We start from the raw sequence: 14,887 nt of genomic DNA, 5'->3' as shown, positions 1-14,887 counted from the left end.
AAAATAGGATAAAGGGCCTGCTCAAGCACTCACAAGCCCAGGCTGTCATTTCTTAACTCCACAGTAATTGCAAGCCAAACCCTCTTTATTCCCTTTTCTACACCTTACCGCCCTCTGCTCCCTAGTGCTCTGAGCATGTCACGCTGCCTGGACAGGTCTGGTTTTACTACAGCTCCTGAACTTGCGCTCCTTACACCAGCCATTAGTTGGGGCGCAAGACCCTTTTGCACACCAACAGTACACATCAGGCTGCTCCCAGCTCTGGCTCTGCTGTGGCACATTTAATAGCTTGTTTATTCCTGTTTCCATAGGCATGCCTCCATGCAATCCATCCTTTCCTGCAGTGTCCATAGCTATTCCAATTTCAACAGCACATTTAAAAGTGAGGTCTTCTTCCTCCATTAAAAGCTTCCTTTGTACAGCTTCATGGAGTAGCCCACGTGCACATCTCTCTCTGAGGGCCCTTTCAAGTCCACCCTTTCAATTGCCATATTCAGACAATTTCCTTAGCTCAGTCACAAAAAAGGAAATAGATTCACCTTCATTCCTCTCGTGGAACCTGAACCTTTCTGTAATAAACCATGGCTTGAGAGTCAGGTGCACCTGGACACTTCTCACAATTTCTTTAAACATTCTGCTTGCTGGCTTCTATATGCTTTTCCTCCCATCAAATTCAACAAGGCAGCTACATGTTTCTGTGGGGGAATCTCAGTCGCTTCAAAAAACTGCTCCAGCTACTTTATCCATGTCGGCCAGTCTTGCAGGATCCTATCACAGTCACCTGCAGGAGAGATTCTTCTTCTGTGAAGTTAATATTTGCCTGTCATAGGATTTGGCCTGGCAACAAGATTGGGATTCCCATTCTCCTGCAGCAGTGTGTCATGTGAGGAGACGCTTGTGCTGTGGTCACACAAGTGACTGCAGCTCATCTATACAGATCATCCCACTTCTCCATGAGCTAACAGACACTTGCAAAGGTAAAATAGGCATGTGACCTATTTTGTTTAATAAAGCACCAGAGATTTGCACCAAAGGAGAATCTAGCCAAAAGCCTCATTGTATGTCATTTCTCTAATGAAAAGAGTGGCTCCTCATCTTCTGGCAAGGTTCCTCCAAGAGACAAAAACCCTTGTGCAATAATAAGGATACAGAAACATCAGGTGACTTGTCTGCAATTTATTGAGAATGGCCATACCCCTAGAAAACAGGACCGACCATAAGCAGAAAAGGTAAGAAGACAATGACAATACAAGCACATTCCACAACACAGAAGAATTTGCCGAGAGCATTTTGCTCTGTTACCTTAAAAATAAGCCATGCACACATCAGGCAGAATCCAGTGCAACTAATAAATGACAGGACACAAGCAGAATTGCTGCCCACTCGTTTCAGGCAATGTACACCTGGGGTTACCCAAATAATGCATCTGCCTACTTGTTCGATACAGCGGATGTATTGACATCTCTAGACACCTGCAGAGAAGTTTCTTCCTCTTCCATTCTGACTGGGTTGGACTGTTACTTCAACGTGGGAAAGCATGGCCTACTGCTGTTCGTAAAGTGAGCAAATGCAGGATGTGCAATGCAGTAAACTAGAGCACCCAAGGAAATGTGGCCATTGAAGAAGAAGATTCAGGAAAGAGAAGGGGAGAAGGAGTTTTATACACATTGCCACAGGGCAGTCACAACAGCTCAACAGATACAGCACAGCGAGAGGAAGAGCACTCCTCCCTTCATCCACCCTCTGCTAACTGCTAGCCTCCAGGGATGTGTTTCCTGGCACAGCTCCCTAACTTTTCAACATTGCTTAGGTCTGCACAAGACTCCGGAGCTTGCTGAAAACCGACCCATGGTGGCGGTGTCCAAGAGGCTGGTGTCTTCCCATACAAATCCCCCTAGGAGCACAGGCAGCTGGCAGAAGAGGGTCTATGGAGGGGGCTGAGTGGCGTGGGACACAGTTTGTTTCTTTTCTGGATGCCAGGACTGGGTGGAGAGAGGCTGTGCTGCAGCAGAAGAAATATTTTCTGCCCTGGGAAGAAGGACTCCCAGGCTTAGCACCTCCCCCCTGAAGTTTTGATGGTTGTAGTTGTGGTGCTTCTCCTGACAGATGAGGAGGATCCACCCCCGATGCTGCCGCCGCCAGAGCTAAAGCCTCTTCCGCTTCCAGAGGAGTAACCGCCGCTGACCATGCCACCTCCGCTGACCATGCCACCTCCGCTGACACAGCTGCCTCCGTACCCGGCTCCTACCATGCCTCCTCCTCCCATGCCTCCTCCTCCCATTCCACCTCCTCCAATGCCACCTCCAATTCCACATCCTCCTCCATATCCACTTCCTCCTCCATATCCGCTTCCGCCTCCGAATCCACTTCCGCCTCCAAATCCACCACCGATTCCTCCATAGCCCCCAGTAATGGTGGTTCTTCCTACCACCGCTGCAAGGAAAGCACAGGTTGGTCACCACTCAGAAATCTAACAACAAAGGTGTTGGGATAGATTTCATTGGGACTTAAATGCTTAGCAGTAAATAATGGCCATGACAGAAGAGGTTTCACTAAAACATAATAAGATAATCAGTGGGATGCTATAATCAAAGGGATGCTATAATACCAGGAAACAAATTATTCAGGAATGACAGAATAAGCCGTACAGGTAGGGAAGAGGCACATTACATCAAAGACTGCATCAAATCCATTAGGGCAGATTTTCCATAGGATTATTTGTGGATAGGAGTCCCAGGTTTCAAAAGAAAAAAAGGACATCTAGGGATATACTATCAACCCACACACCAAGGTGCAGCAGTGAGCTCAAAATGCTAAGGGAGTCTAGAGAGGGTGTGACAGCAGAAAACACAGCAATAACGGGAGACTGATACAGAACTACCTAGACCGTGTATGCCAGAGCCTGCAAGTAAGAGAGTAACAGTGGGAACATCCCTGATCAGACCCAGTCCACTCTCCCTTTTAGCATCCGCTCTCTGCTGCTGTGTGATACGTGAGACAGGGCAAAATAGACCTATGGTCTGACCCAGGACACGGCTGTTCTTATGTTCTTATGTCACTCAATGGCTCAAAGAGAGGAACAGTGGGAACACCCTACTCAGGTAGGCATTTAGCAACCACAGGAACCCAGCTCCAGCAATTACCCACGCTAAAAGCAAAGAGGCAAGTACTTACAGACATTCACGTTGGACATACCGTGACTCAGCCTGTGCGGGGGAAGGAAGAGAGAGGTCAGTCACCCCATGGAAATAAGTCCTGCTGACACTGAGACCCACCCAGCTGTGAACTTCACTTCTATAGTGCAATACCGTTCCCTGAGCACCCCTTTTTTTCCAAGTTCTCTTAACTCCATTCAGCTTTGAACTATTTCAAACAGAGGGAGTCCGATACATATTTCCACACAGGTCCCTGTTCAGTATTGCCATTAAGGTCAATGGCAGCTGGGACTCCTTTAGTGCACACAAATCCAAAACTGTTCCTTTAACTAGGGTACAAACCCTCGAGATACTCTCACTTTGGTCTTTCAGTGTGAAACCGCTCCAGTTAGAATGTGTATATTCAGCTAGATCTTATGTGTTACAGGTCTTTTGCAAGTTCAGTAATATAGGCATCACTGCTGCCGTTATCATGAGAAGGGCAAAAAGCACAAGTCTGGCTTTGTTCCAGAACAACCTGTTCAATGCCCCCCAGAAACTCCAAGTCGGCCCCCAGCACAATTCTGAGCACAAAGATAATGTTCACTTGGTACCGAGCAGCACTTGCCATAGAGACTGCAGCAAGCCGGAGGGTCTTTAGATTATTATTAGCAGCTTCAGTGTTTTTAAAGGGTTTATAGCATGGACTGATAGGGGCATCACTAGCTCCTGAGCATGGGACTTACAGGCACAGCCCCAGAATCAGAACTTCCTAGACCATGGGCAACTGGTGCCTCCTGAGTCTGTGGGGGGGCACCCACAGAAGCTGCCGGCGGTGTAGGCGGCATCGGCAGAGCTGGTGATCATCCACAGATGCCACCAGTGGCTTTGGTGGTGGGGACAGCCCTTTTGGGGGGGGGGCATGTGCCCCACCCCATGCCTCTCCTACCAGTCACCTATGTCTTAGACCGTAAATGCTGGAGGCTGCAAGTGAGAGAGGAACAGTGGAAAAAAACCCTGGTCAGACCCAGTCCACTCTCCCTTTCAGCATCTGCTCTCTGCCACTGGGCAAGATGGACCATTTACTGGGCAACGTGGACCCCAGGCTGACTCAGTAAATAGCAACTCCTACATTCTTGTGTCTGCTTCAAACTTGCACTCATTACACCTGTCCCCTCAACAGTGAAATCTAAAAGGCAATGGGCCATATGTTCAAGTGGGATCCATCAACTCATTGCTCCTTGAAGCGCTAGAACTACAACTTTTCTGTACCAGCCTAGAATCCTGCCTATGTAAGGACATCCCACCTCAGCCAGATCCACCTGGGTACGGCACTCACCTGCTCTCCTCCCCTTCCAGCAGCTTCCTGTACATGGCAATCTCTATATCCAGGGCGATCTTGACGTTCAGTAGCTCCTGGTATTCCTTCAGCAAACGAGCCAGCTCCTCCTTGTCCTTCTGCAGGGCAGCCTCAAGCTCTTGCAGCTTGGACCTTGCATCCTTCAGGGCCATCTCACCCTGGTTCTCAGCCTCCGCAATGGATCCCTGCTTCTGCTGAACCTGAAAGAGGAGAAGGGAGACATCTCAGTTTTCCTGTGGGACCTTCCCTCTGTCATAGTTATCAAGGGTGGAACAAGGCTGGCTGGATCTTGAGAAAAAGCCTTACCCCACAGGATCTTTGGAAGAAAAAGGAAATGCATTGCAGAAGTTCAAAGGTTGTGAGAAGTTCAGAGAAAACAAATGAACCAAATCCGAAAAAATTTTCCGCTCAATGTGGACCTGTTCTAACACACACTTTTATTCTGGCAAATCTCAGCTTTCCATCAAGTGTCCGTTCTGACCGGTCCCCATCAAAACAGGACAACAAGATGCCCAAGCTGCTCAGAGCTCGCACAATGCAAGGCACTCCTTACCAGGAGTGTGGCCTGGAGGCTCCTGGCACCAGCCAGATCTCGACTGCTGCTGCAGGTAGTCCCTGGGAATGCTATCTCTGGGCCCAGCCCCATACCCATACCCAGTCCCAGCGCGGTATGGATGAAGAGCCCACAGCCCTTACCTGCTTCTTCACATTCTCAATCTCTGATCGCATCCTCTGGATACCCCTGGTCAGCTCCTGGATCTCTTGCTTGGTGTTGCGCAGGTTGTCCCCATGTCGTCCCGCTGTGTTCTGCATCTCTTCATACTGAGTGTCACACACAGAACAACCTATTCAGCACAGCGCCCGGGGCCCTGCAAACAACTTCTTCGTGGCTAGGTAGTCGGTGTGTTGTGGCTACAGGCAATAGTGCTCACCAGTATTGTCCCATGGCTACGTAGGGGCTGAGCTTGAAGGAATATATGGGCTTTATAGGCTGTGGGACACATACTGCTCTCAGTTATGCCAGTGCAAATCGAGACGAGTCTCAATTACTCAAGTGTGCACCCACTGGTTTCCCAAGGGTTACCCCACGTTGGGACTGACAGTGCCAGGATGAGTTCCTGGGTCTGTCATGGACATCACTAGAGCATTCATAAATGGAGTTTGCTCACCTGCTGGGAGCCAGGAAAAAGCATGTGGATTGTTTATGGGGAAAAGAAGTGCATGAATGTGCATGAATGCCCCGGATCCATATCTCTTGGGCCTCTGCAGATTTCCTACAGAAGCATGCACGCCTGTGAGGGCAGCAGGACTGCCTATGTGGACACCTCACCATAAGCTAAAGGGGAAGGTTTTCTGTGTCTATGTCTTTGTAAATGAGCAGCTTTTGTCAGTCAGCAGCAAGCAATGCTTAGCTTCTCCACTTCGTTCATTAATGTATACTCACCCTGCTCTGGTACCACTCCTCAGCTTCAGCTCTGCTCTTCTGAGCAATGTCTTCATATTGATTTCTTACTTCATCAATGATGCTCTGCAGATCTAGGTGCCTGGTGTTATCCATAGACACCACCACAGACAAGTCACGACTTATTGTCTGCATCTGAGACAGCTCCTGCAAAGTGTCAAAGCACGAATCAGCACTGCCGAGTGTTTCATCCCTGCTATTGCTCTGCTGTACTGCTGTTTTGAATTAAACCAGAAATATTCTGTTGTATATTTAAGAGTTTCAGGAGTCAAATCTTTCTTGTAGTACAGTGACCATGACTGCTTCTTCCATGCTTTTATCACAATTGTTCTGGCGAGAGCTGGTCCTGATTCATCTCAATTGCCAGCTGCCCAGGAGAAGGGGGAGCTCCTTACCTCCTCATATATGTATCTCAGGAAGTTGATTAGATCAGTCAGGGCTTGCACCTTTGCTTCCAGTTCTACTTTACTCATGTAGGCATTATCCACGTCCTGAAAGAACGATCAATTCTTTAGTCTCCTGGGAACAGCCCTGAGCACAGCAGAGAGCCGCAGCCTGCGTTATCTGGAGAGAAACCTTGCTTCCAGGTCCCTAAACCATGCTCTTATGGCAAGAGCCTTCAGTGCTAGACACTGCAAGTGCTTCAGCAGGAGACACGTGGACATTATGTTGTTTTCTAATTGGGTTTCCCAGTCACAGAGAGCCCACAGCTCCCGAAAGCGGGTGTTTTTAGGTGTGTCCTGTCCCCTGTGCCCTTTCATTAGCTGCATCGCTTACCTTCTTCAGCACCACAAACTCATTCTCGGCAGTCGCGCGCCTGTTGATTTCTTCTTCATACCTGATCAAGGTAAAGAGATGAGTTGACTTGTCTGACTTTTACTGAGTAAGAAACAAACTGATTCTCACACACACACCGATATGTACACGCACACAGACAGAGAGAGCATATAATGAGTGTAAGTCCAGTGCAATGTCAAGGACCGAGATCTAAGTCCAAACTACAGCCTGGACACACTAGTTGTGAAGTAGTTTTTCCTAATGTTGAGCCTGCAATGAGCCTGAAATGATCTTCCAGGAGTTTGTGACCATTACTCCTAATTTTCCCCAAGGATGCCCTGAGTTAACGAGCCCTAGATGTATGGTTCTGATGTAGCAGTAAGCTGCTACCAAGGCTCCTGTCAGCCTCCTCTTTTTCAAGCTGAAGAGTCCCAGGTCCCTCAGCCTTTCCTTGTATGGCTTGCCGTGCAAGTCTCTAATCATATGGTTAGCCCTTCTCTGGACTCTCTCAAGCTTTACCATGTCCTTGTTAAAGTGCAGAGCCCAGAACTGGACGCAGTACTCCAGCTGTGGTCTCACCAGTGCTGAGTAGAGCCGAGTAGAGCAGGAGAATCACTTCTTTGCAACGGTTTTGCTGGAGAGGCATCAATTGATGCATGCTAGTGTATTGTTGGCCCTGCTGGCTACAGCATCGCACTGTCAGCTCATGTTCATACTGTGGTCAATTATTACCCCCAGGTCTTGATGACAAGTAACGAGAGATCTTCAGTCCTGCTGCCTGATGACAGGCAGCAGTTGCACAAGCACCCATGTCATGAGTTTTGCCTGTTAGCAAGCTAGAGGTGCAGGGCCCCAGAACCCAGAACCCCTGACAGGCTTTATGGCCTCAGCAGGGGCTACCATCCCTGCAGCTTTCACCCAGCTGCACCTTAACACACACAGTGTCACCCGTGTCAAGAGTTTTGCTTGTCCACAGCTTGAGGTGCAGTTTCACCCAAAACCTGCATTTATCTCCTTGAAACTTGGCAGGCTTCATGGCCTCAGTAGGAGCTAGCAGGCCGGTAGTTTTGACCCCACTGTGGCTTAACACATACATGTGACACAAGTTCTGCATTCAGGATTTTGGGGTGCAGTTTCTCTGAACCCCCTGCACCGATCTCCTTGAAGCTTGGCATGCTTTGCTGCCTCAGCTGGGGCTATCATCTCGGCAGTTTTGACCCCACTGTAGCTTAACACGTACACGTGACATGAGTTTTGCTTTCAAGAATTTGGGGTGCAGTTTCTCTGAACCCCCTCCACCTATCTTCCTGAAACTTGGCATGTGTCATGCCCTTAGAAGGGGCTACCATTCCTGCAAGTTTCATCCAATGTGGTTAGAAATGACAAAGTTATTGCCTGTTTCAACCATCTCCATTATATCCTATGGGTGAAATGTCGAAACAGGTTCAAAACGGCAAAACGTTTCGATGGAGCAGAATGGAACAGCCGTTTCGACTCGAAACAAAAGTCAAAACAGAACACCATTCTGTCGAAATGTTGAAACGCTGGTCAAAACGGAATACTGCCATTTCGCTCAGCCCTAGTAAATATTAATGGCCCACTTCCTGTGGGCACCAAGATGCCTCTTCTCTCAGGATATCTCTGCAACCACCCACCTGTTCCCTCCTCCCCACGCACACACATTTGGATGAGAAAGAAGTGTCCAAATCTCTTGGGCCACTTACTTTGTTTTGTAATCTTCCAGGAACCCTTGCATTCTCTGCAGTTCTGACTCCAGCGGTTCTCTCTGACTATTGATAGAGTCCAGCTGCCTCTTCATGTTTTGCATATAATTTTCAAACAAGCTACTGAGGTCCTTCCTTGGACCACTATGTCCTTGCTGTTGGAGGAGCTCCCACTTTGTGGACAGAACCTTATTTTGTTGCTCCAAAAACCGGACCTGAAACCCAACAGGCAGAGAGATAAGCCATTCCCCTATCAAGTCTAGAAGAACACAAACAGTCAAGCAACGATCCTGTTGAATCAGAAAAGCAAGGTCGTTTCAAAATAACATTAGAGCTTCACTGTTGTGTGAAGACATTAAGAACATTCGAGGGTGAGTCCAAAGAGGACGGAGCTGGAGTGTTCTCAGTGGTGGCAGATGACAGAAAGAGCAATGGGCTCAAGTTGGAGCAAGGGAAGTTGAGGTTGGATATTAGGAAAAACTTTCTCACTAGGAGGGTAGTAAAATACTGGAACAGGCTCCCAAGAGAGGTTGTAGAAGATCCATCCTTGGAGGTTTATAAGACCCAGGTAGACAAAGCTGTGGCTCGGATGAGCAGGGGCTTGAACTGTGATGTTACCTCATAAGGTCACTTCTAACCCTCAATTTTGATGAATATATCAGTTATAAAAAAAACTGACATTCTGGGAATTTAATAAGCAAACTGTGAAAAATTTCAAGTCCTCCTCCCCATACTTTTAAATTTCCAGCACCCCAGTCATGAAGGGGTGCAATTTTTGCAGGCATTAAATTCCAGAATCTGGTGTTGGACACACATGTGCAATAATATTCCCCTCCACCCCCCTTTTTTTCCCAATTCTGAACTCCATCAAACATTTGGGGATCACTCAAATGAAGTTCACCACCCAGGTAAAAAATGGGAGGGCAGATCTGGTCTCGTGGGAAAAAGGCAGGTGAGTTTGCATGAGCAGAATAACCCGCCCTACTGAGAACCCATTGGCTGTCCCGTGGTTTGGCTCAGGAAGAGACAAAAGCAGTAATGAGACCTGACAAGGGAAGTTGAAAGTGACATGATGGCTTCAACATAACCCGCTAGAGCATGTGGGAGATAAAGCAGAAGCATAGCTTGAGGTTGCAGAGTCTGTGGACGAAATATTTAATCAAGTACCTGACCAGAGATTAACGGAAGAACCACTTTCATTCTGCCTTTCCTACCAACACAGACCTGGAAAGGCCAAGTCTTGTACACACGGGCAAAGCAGCTCAAAGTACCCATCCTGCAAGCACTGCCCCATCTCCTCACCTTGTCAATGAAGGTGGCAAACTGGTTGTTGAGGGTCTTGATCTGCTCCTTCTCATTTTGCTTCACTTGCTGGATTTGGGGGTCAATCTCCACTTGGACTGGCTTCAGGAGACTGGGATCAACCTGAACAGGTTGGATGCCTCCTGGGAACCCAGGGCCACCTCTCCCAGGTCCACCAAAGCCACTGGCTCCAATGCCACCACCAAAGCCACCCATAGGTCCACCACCAATCATTGGTCCCATGCCAGGTCCACCACCAATCACTGGTCCCATGCCACCACCACTGAAGCCACCTCCACCAAAGCCGCTTCCACCAAAGCCGCCACACATGCCTCCTCCCATGCCTCCTCCCATACCTCCACCCATGCCACCTCCCATGCCCCTTCCCATGCCTCCTAATCCTCCTCCAATGCAACCCATTCCTCCTCCATAGCCACCACCTCCACCTCCAATCATCCCACCGCCAAAGCCACCACCTCGGCAGCCAAATCCTCCACCATAAGACGCAGAGGAAATTCTTCCACCTCCGCCATAGCTCCTGCTGCTGAATCCGCCGCACGGTCCACCACCTCCATAGCCCCGGGAGGAATGAGAGCTGTAACTGCTCCTGACTCTGCTCCCCCCTCCACCACTACCACCAATGGCAGAGAATGAGCTATAGCCACTTCTACTGCCTCCGATGCTTCTAGTACATGACTGCAGAGCCATGGCTGTACCTCCTAAGCCAAGAGCCAAATGGAGAAAAGAAGAATCACTGGATCTGTGCTGCAAAAAGTCAAGCACAGGGAAGATGGAGGAAAGTCCCTCTGACTCTGAGGCTAGAGATGGTCCCTTTTATTTGCTCCAGAAGCTGGGCTGGGTTTGCCTGGGTGTTGAGGAGGATGCCAGATTACTGTCTTCCTACGCTTGGTGTGGGTGTATAATGCAATACCTGCCCAATGGTAGCTTGCAGTGACTAAGAAGGATTGCAAATTTCCACGATCCCTGGGATAGGATTTCTACCAATTATGCACTTAATCTCCTTTTTGTCCTCTCTCAGCTCGTTTCCATGCAATTATCTGGACTTGGATCTAGACCTCCCACTGCAAAGCCCCATGGCAGCCTGACACTTTGGTGAATGCCAAGCTATAGCATCGCTTTCACCAATCCCAATACATGCCTCTGATTACACCCTAAATCTGCTTTCTTCATGGAAAATTGCCTTTGGCTTTTGAGAACCCGTTTCCCAATCTAGATCAGAAACTTAACTGATTGCATTTCAAAGAGGCTCTGCATTTTCTAGGTACAGACAACTCCACCGGGGACTGGGTGTCGGACCTTTCTAAAATCACCTTCATCCGTGAGCTCTTTTCACCAATGCACTGAATTCCCTTCCAGGGGGGACCCGGCACTCTGGGAATGTGGACTATTGGGTGTCATGAACAGCAGGGACAACAGCATGGAGGAGGAATGGCATGGACAACATGGAGAGCAAGTCCCCTTGGTTCGGATGACTGAAGCAAACCAATGGCGCAGAGAATAGTCAACGGAAACATCACCCTCGTGCTATGGTGTTGGATGTAGAGAGGCAGATAGATATTAAAACAAAGTTCAGCAGAGAAGGGTGGGAGTTTTGATCTGGCTCACTGTGGGATGTTACATTAAATGTATTGCTGGATGAAAGATTTTTTAAAGTTTTCTCAAGACCCAGTTAATGACCATGGACAGGCACCCTGTTCAGCATGTCTCACAAGGTGTATGGAGCGATGATAGGAAGGTAAGTAGACAGCTAGCCAAAGAGATGTTTAGAACTTTTCTTTACCACCCCCCTGTTTTCAGTGCTATTTAACTAATAGACATTACGGACAGTTGTTGAATGCCACCCAATAGCTAGCCTGCTTATATGAAACTGAAATCTGAAACCCTGCTGATCAAGTAGTATGCAAACTTCACTATATCTGGTTGACAATCATTTCCCAAATCCATCGTGTGAATGCATTGCATAAATGTTGTTGCTTAACTTGATCAATGACTATTTTTCCCCGATGTTCAACCAATTGTAATAAAGATGCATGGAAAAGGGTAGGAAATTTTAAAACTTAGGTGGTTTCAAAGCCAAGAAGCCAGACATTTAGAGATCTTTAAGACCCTAGAGATGCAAAGGTCTCCTAGTGATGCTTTCAAAAGCCCTTAATGGGTGTATGCACCTTTAAAAACTCCATGGGGCACCTATCTGCATCTTCAGGGGGCTTAAATACTTTTAAAAATGTGGCTCGGGCACCCAATTTCAGTCTTGACCTAGGTGCTGGGAAGTCCTGTTGGGTTTGTGGCACTCAGTGACATTCAAGGTCAAAACCATATGCCCCTGTCAGCCAACCCAGGCTATATAAACAGCATCCTCACATCCATACCTCAGTTAAAGCCTTGTGTTGACGCCATCCCCAGTGTACTTCTCCTTCCAGGAGCACAGCTCTTCAAGGAATTGGTCTTGGTTTTCCTTCCATAGAATCATAGAAAAAGATGCTTGGAGGGACAGAGGTCACATCTAATCCAAGCCCTGCTCAAAGCAGGACCAGCCCCAACTAGATCATCCCAGCCAAGATTTTGTGTACCCAGGTCTTAAAAACCTCCACGGATGGAGATTCCACAGCCTCTTTGGGTAACCTATTCCAGTGCTTTGCTATCCTCCTAGGGAGAAGGTTGGGGTTAGGGTTAGGATTAGGAACCTAACCTCAACTTCCCTTGCTGCAGCTGGAGCCCACTGCTCCTTGTTCTGTCATCTGCCCCCACTGAGAACAGCCCAGCTCCGTCCTCTTTCAAACCTCCTTTCAGGTAGTTGAAGGCTGCTATTAAATCCTCCTCAGTCTTCTCATCTCCAGACAAAGTAAGCCCAGTTCCCTCAGCCTCTCCTCACAAGTTATGAGCACCCAGCCCCCAAACCATTTTTGTTGCCATCAGCTGGACTCTCTCTAATCTGTCCACATCCTTTCTGTAGTGGGGGGCTTAAAACTGGATATATGACTGCAGATGTGGCCTCACCAGTACCAAATAGAGAGGAAGAATCACTTCCCCCTATCTGCTGGCAACGCTCCTACTAAGGCAGCCGAGGATGCCATTAGCCTTCTTGGCAATTTGTTCCATGCAAATGTGCAGCAGCCTACAGAGCACCTTTGCATGGGTGTCAACCGGGGCATTTTCTCTCTTGCTTCCTTGCATATTGCCAAATGCACTGTTTGCCTGTTTGCTACCTGGGGGAGGCATGACACAACTATTAGGTCTCACGTCCCAGCTCCGTAAAGGAATGGTTCAATCAGGAAAACGCTTCTGTGCTGACTGCAGACCAGGCTTATGCTTAGCTGTTACAGGCACTGAATCATGCTGGTATCTCCTGCCAAGCTCACAAAACAACACTTTGATTTTATCACCACCATCGCGTGGCTTCAGCCTAACAAGCAGGCTCTCAACACCCGCCTCGTTGTGAATTCCAGTTATATTCAATGAATATTTTCAGTTTGGAATTAAAAAGCAGGGACATTTTTCAGACCAGTGGAAAACGCTGGCATTTTCACAGAGTGGAGTTTCAGTCCTTTGAGGACTCCCACGGTTTTTCTGCTGAAGGGATTCTTAATTCTCCACAAGGATTAAAATAACCCGAAAACAAGACAAAACATTGGGCCAGTGCTGTTCAGTGTGTTTGTTAATGATTTGGATCCTGGCACTGGGAGCTTCTTGAGCAAGTCTGCAGGCAATATGAAACCGGGAAGGACTGCAAACATGTTGGAGGACAGAACTGAGGTAAAAAAAACTCTCTCTCGGTTCGTTTTCTTTGGAGGCTCATTGAATAACAAATCCTTAGGCACACATTGTTGGTGAGACAAAAGGTATATATTTGCAAATAGGGTCAGAGGGAGAAGACAAAAGATCAAAACCCTCTGCCCCCCCCCCGAGCACAATCATTAGCAGGCTTTTATCCCCTCTCTTCTGGCACGTGTACAGAAACAGGAACTCTTACAACTCATTTCCGGTTCATACAAACATGCATGAGAATACGTCAGATCATGCATCCCATGTGTATTATAATTAACTACTTAAGTATGCGGGGCGGATAGGCTTAATATGTATTAGGTTATTGCGCGTGCTTAGAAGGGACCCAAGGTTACTCAAGGTTCAACCTGAAGGCTAAAATGGCAATTACTCTTATCTTAGCCTAAGAACTGTGGGAGCTATGAAAGAAAGTGTGATTTAGTGTAACAAAGAGATAGTAAATTTGCGGAACAAAGAGAGAATGATACCTTAGTACAGAGAGCTCTTGGAGTTTTTCCTTCAGTTTCCAACCCCCGCCTTCCCTCTCTCATTAAGGAGACAAGGAGGGCTGGCAGCCGTGCTTATTCAGAGGACAACACTATTGATGGGAGCTAACAGCTATTGATAATGCATTTTTAATAATATTTCTAACAATATTCCCCCCTCAAGATGCTTTCTGATCTTTACTTCATTTGGGCATATCAAGATAATTACGAGGAATTTTTCTGAGGACCATGACTTTTGCTACAGTCTGTGCTTTTAGAGGGACTGCTGCGACCTGCATTCCTTCTACTGTGGTGGTTATCAATCTAGTAAGACAAGGAATGAGACAAGGGATAAAAATCAAACCAGTTAGAGCACACAAAAGTACAAACCCTACTTTTTTCCACCAGGGTCCTCCAAATAATTGAAACCACCAGTCCTTATTCCATGTGGTTTCCCACGTTTGTATTGGTACATGGGCTATTTTTCTAATCTCTTTGGCAATCTCTAAGACCACCTTCCCGTTATCATCTATTTGGAGGCAACAATTAGAAAGGTTGAACTTTCCACAGACTCCGCCATCCTCTGCGAGTAAATAGTCTAAAGCCATTCGATTTTGGTATATGGCTTCCCTCATCTGAGAACTTTGTCGAGCCAGCAACTCGAGAGCAGTGGCGGTCTGGTTAGTAATTACTTCCAAGACTGCCTGCAACCGGATGATTCTATTCAGCATATATATTGGTGTCCAGTAGCCCCAACTCCCATCATTAGCCCATGTAGCTGGTCCATAATACTCAATAATCCTCTGAGGAGGCCACTCATCCTCCTTCCACTTTTGGGAGCCACCCTGTGTCAAACTTAC

The 14,887-nt window shown here is 47.6% G+C and overlaps 1 protein-coding gene across 2 annotated transcripts; it reads right to left on the bottom strand.

Moving 5' to 3' along the window:
• Positions 1-2,050: 2,050 nt before the first annotated feature.
• Positions 2,051-10,467, bottom strand: LOC149860895 (keratin, type II cytoskeletal cochleal-like). 2 transcript variants are annotated; one of them, XM_090054254.1, is made up of 10 exons: positions 10,116-10,467; positions 9,760-10,052; positions 8,458-8,672; positions 6,734-6,794; positions 6,352-6,447; positions 5,939-6,103; positions 5,191-5,316; positions 4,474-4,694; positions 3,175-3,206; positions 2,051-2,433 (listed from the first exon to the last, which is right to left on the bottom strand). In XM_090054254.1, the coding sequence occupies exons 1-10, from the start codon at positions 10,465-10,467 to the stop codon at positions 2,051-2,053; spliced, it is 1,944 nt and encodes a 647-aa protein (XP_089910380.1). The 2 variants fall into 2 exon arrangements, with proteins under 2 accessions (XP_089910380.1, XP_089910379.1); XM_090054253.1 differs by having other exon boundaries at positions 9,760-10,467.
• Between the last annotated feature and the right edge of the window lie 4,420 nt (positions 10,468-14,887).

Source organism: Crocodylus siamensis, chromosome 6 (genome assembly GCF_052110815.1).
Source record: "Crocodylus siamensis isolate JL-2025a chromosome 6, ASM5211081v1, whole genome shotgun sequence".
In the NCBI taxonomy this organism is placed as follows: Eukaryota; Metazoa; Chordata; order Crocodylia; family Crocodylidae; genus Crocodylus; species Crocodylus siamensis.
Note: the sequence above shows the minus strand (reverse complement) of the source record. Positions and strands in the feature narration are given on the sequence as shown.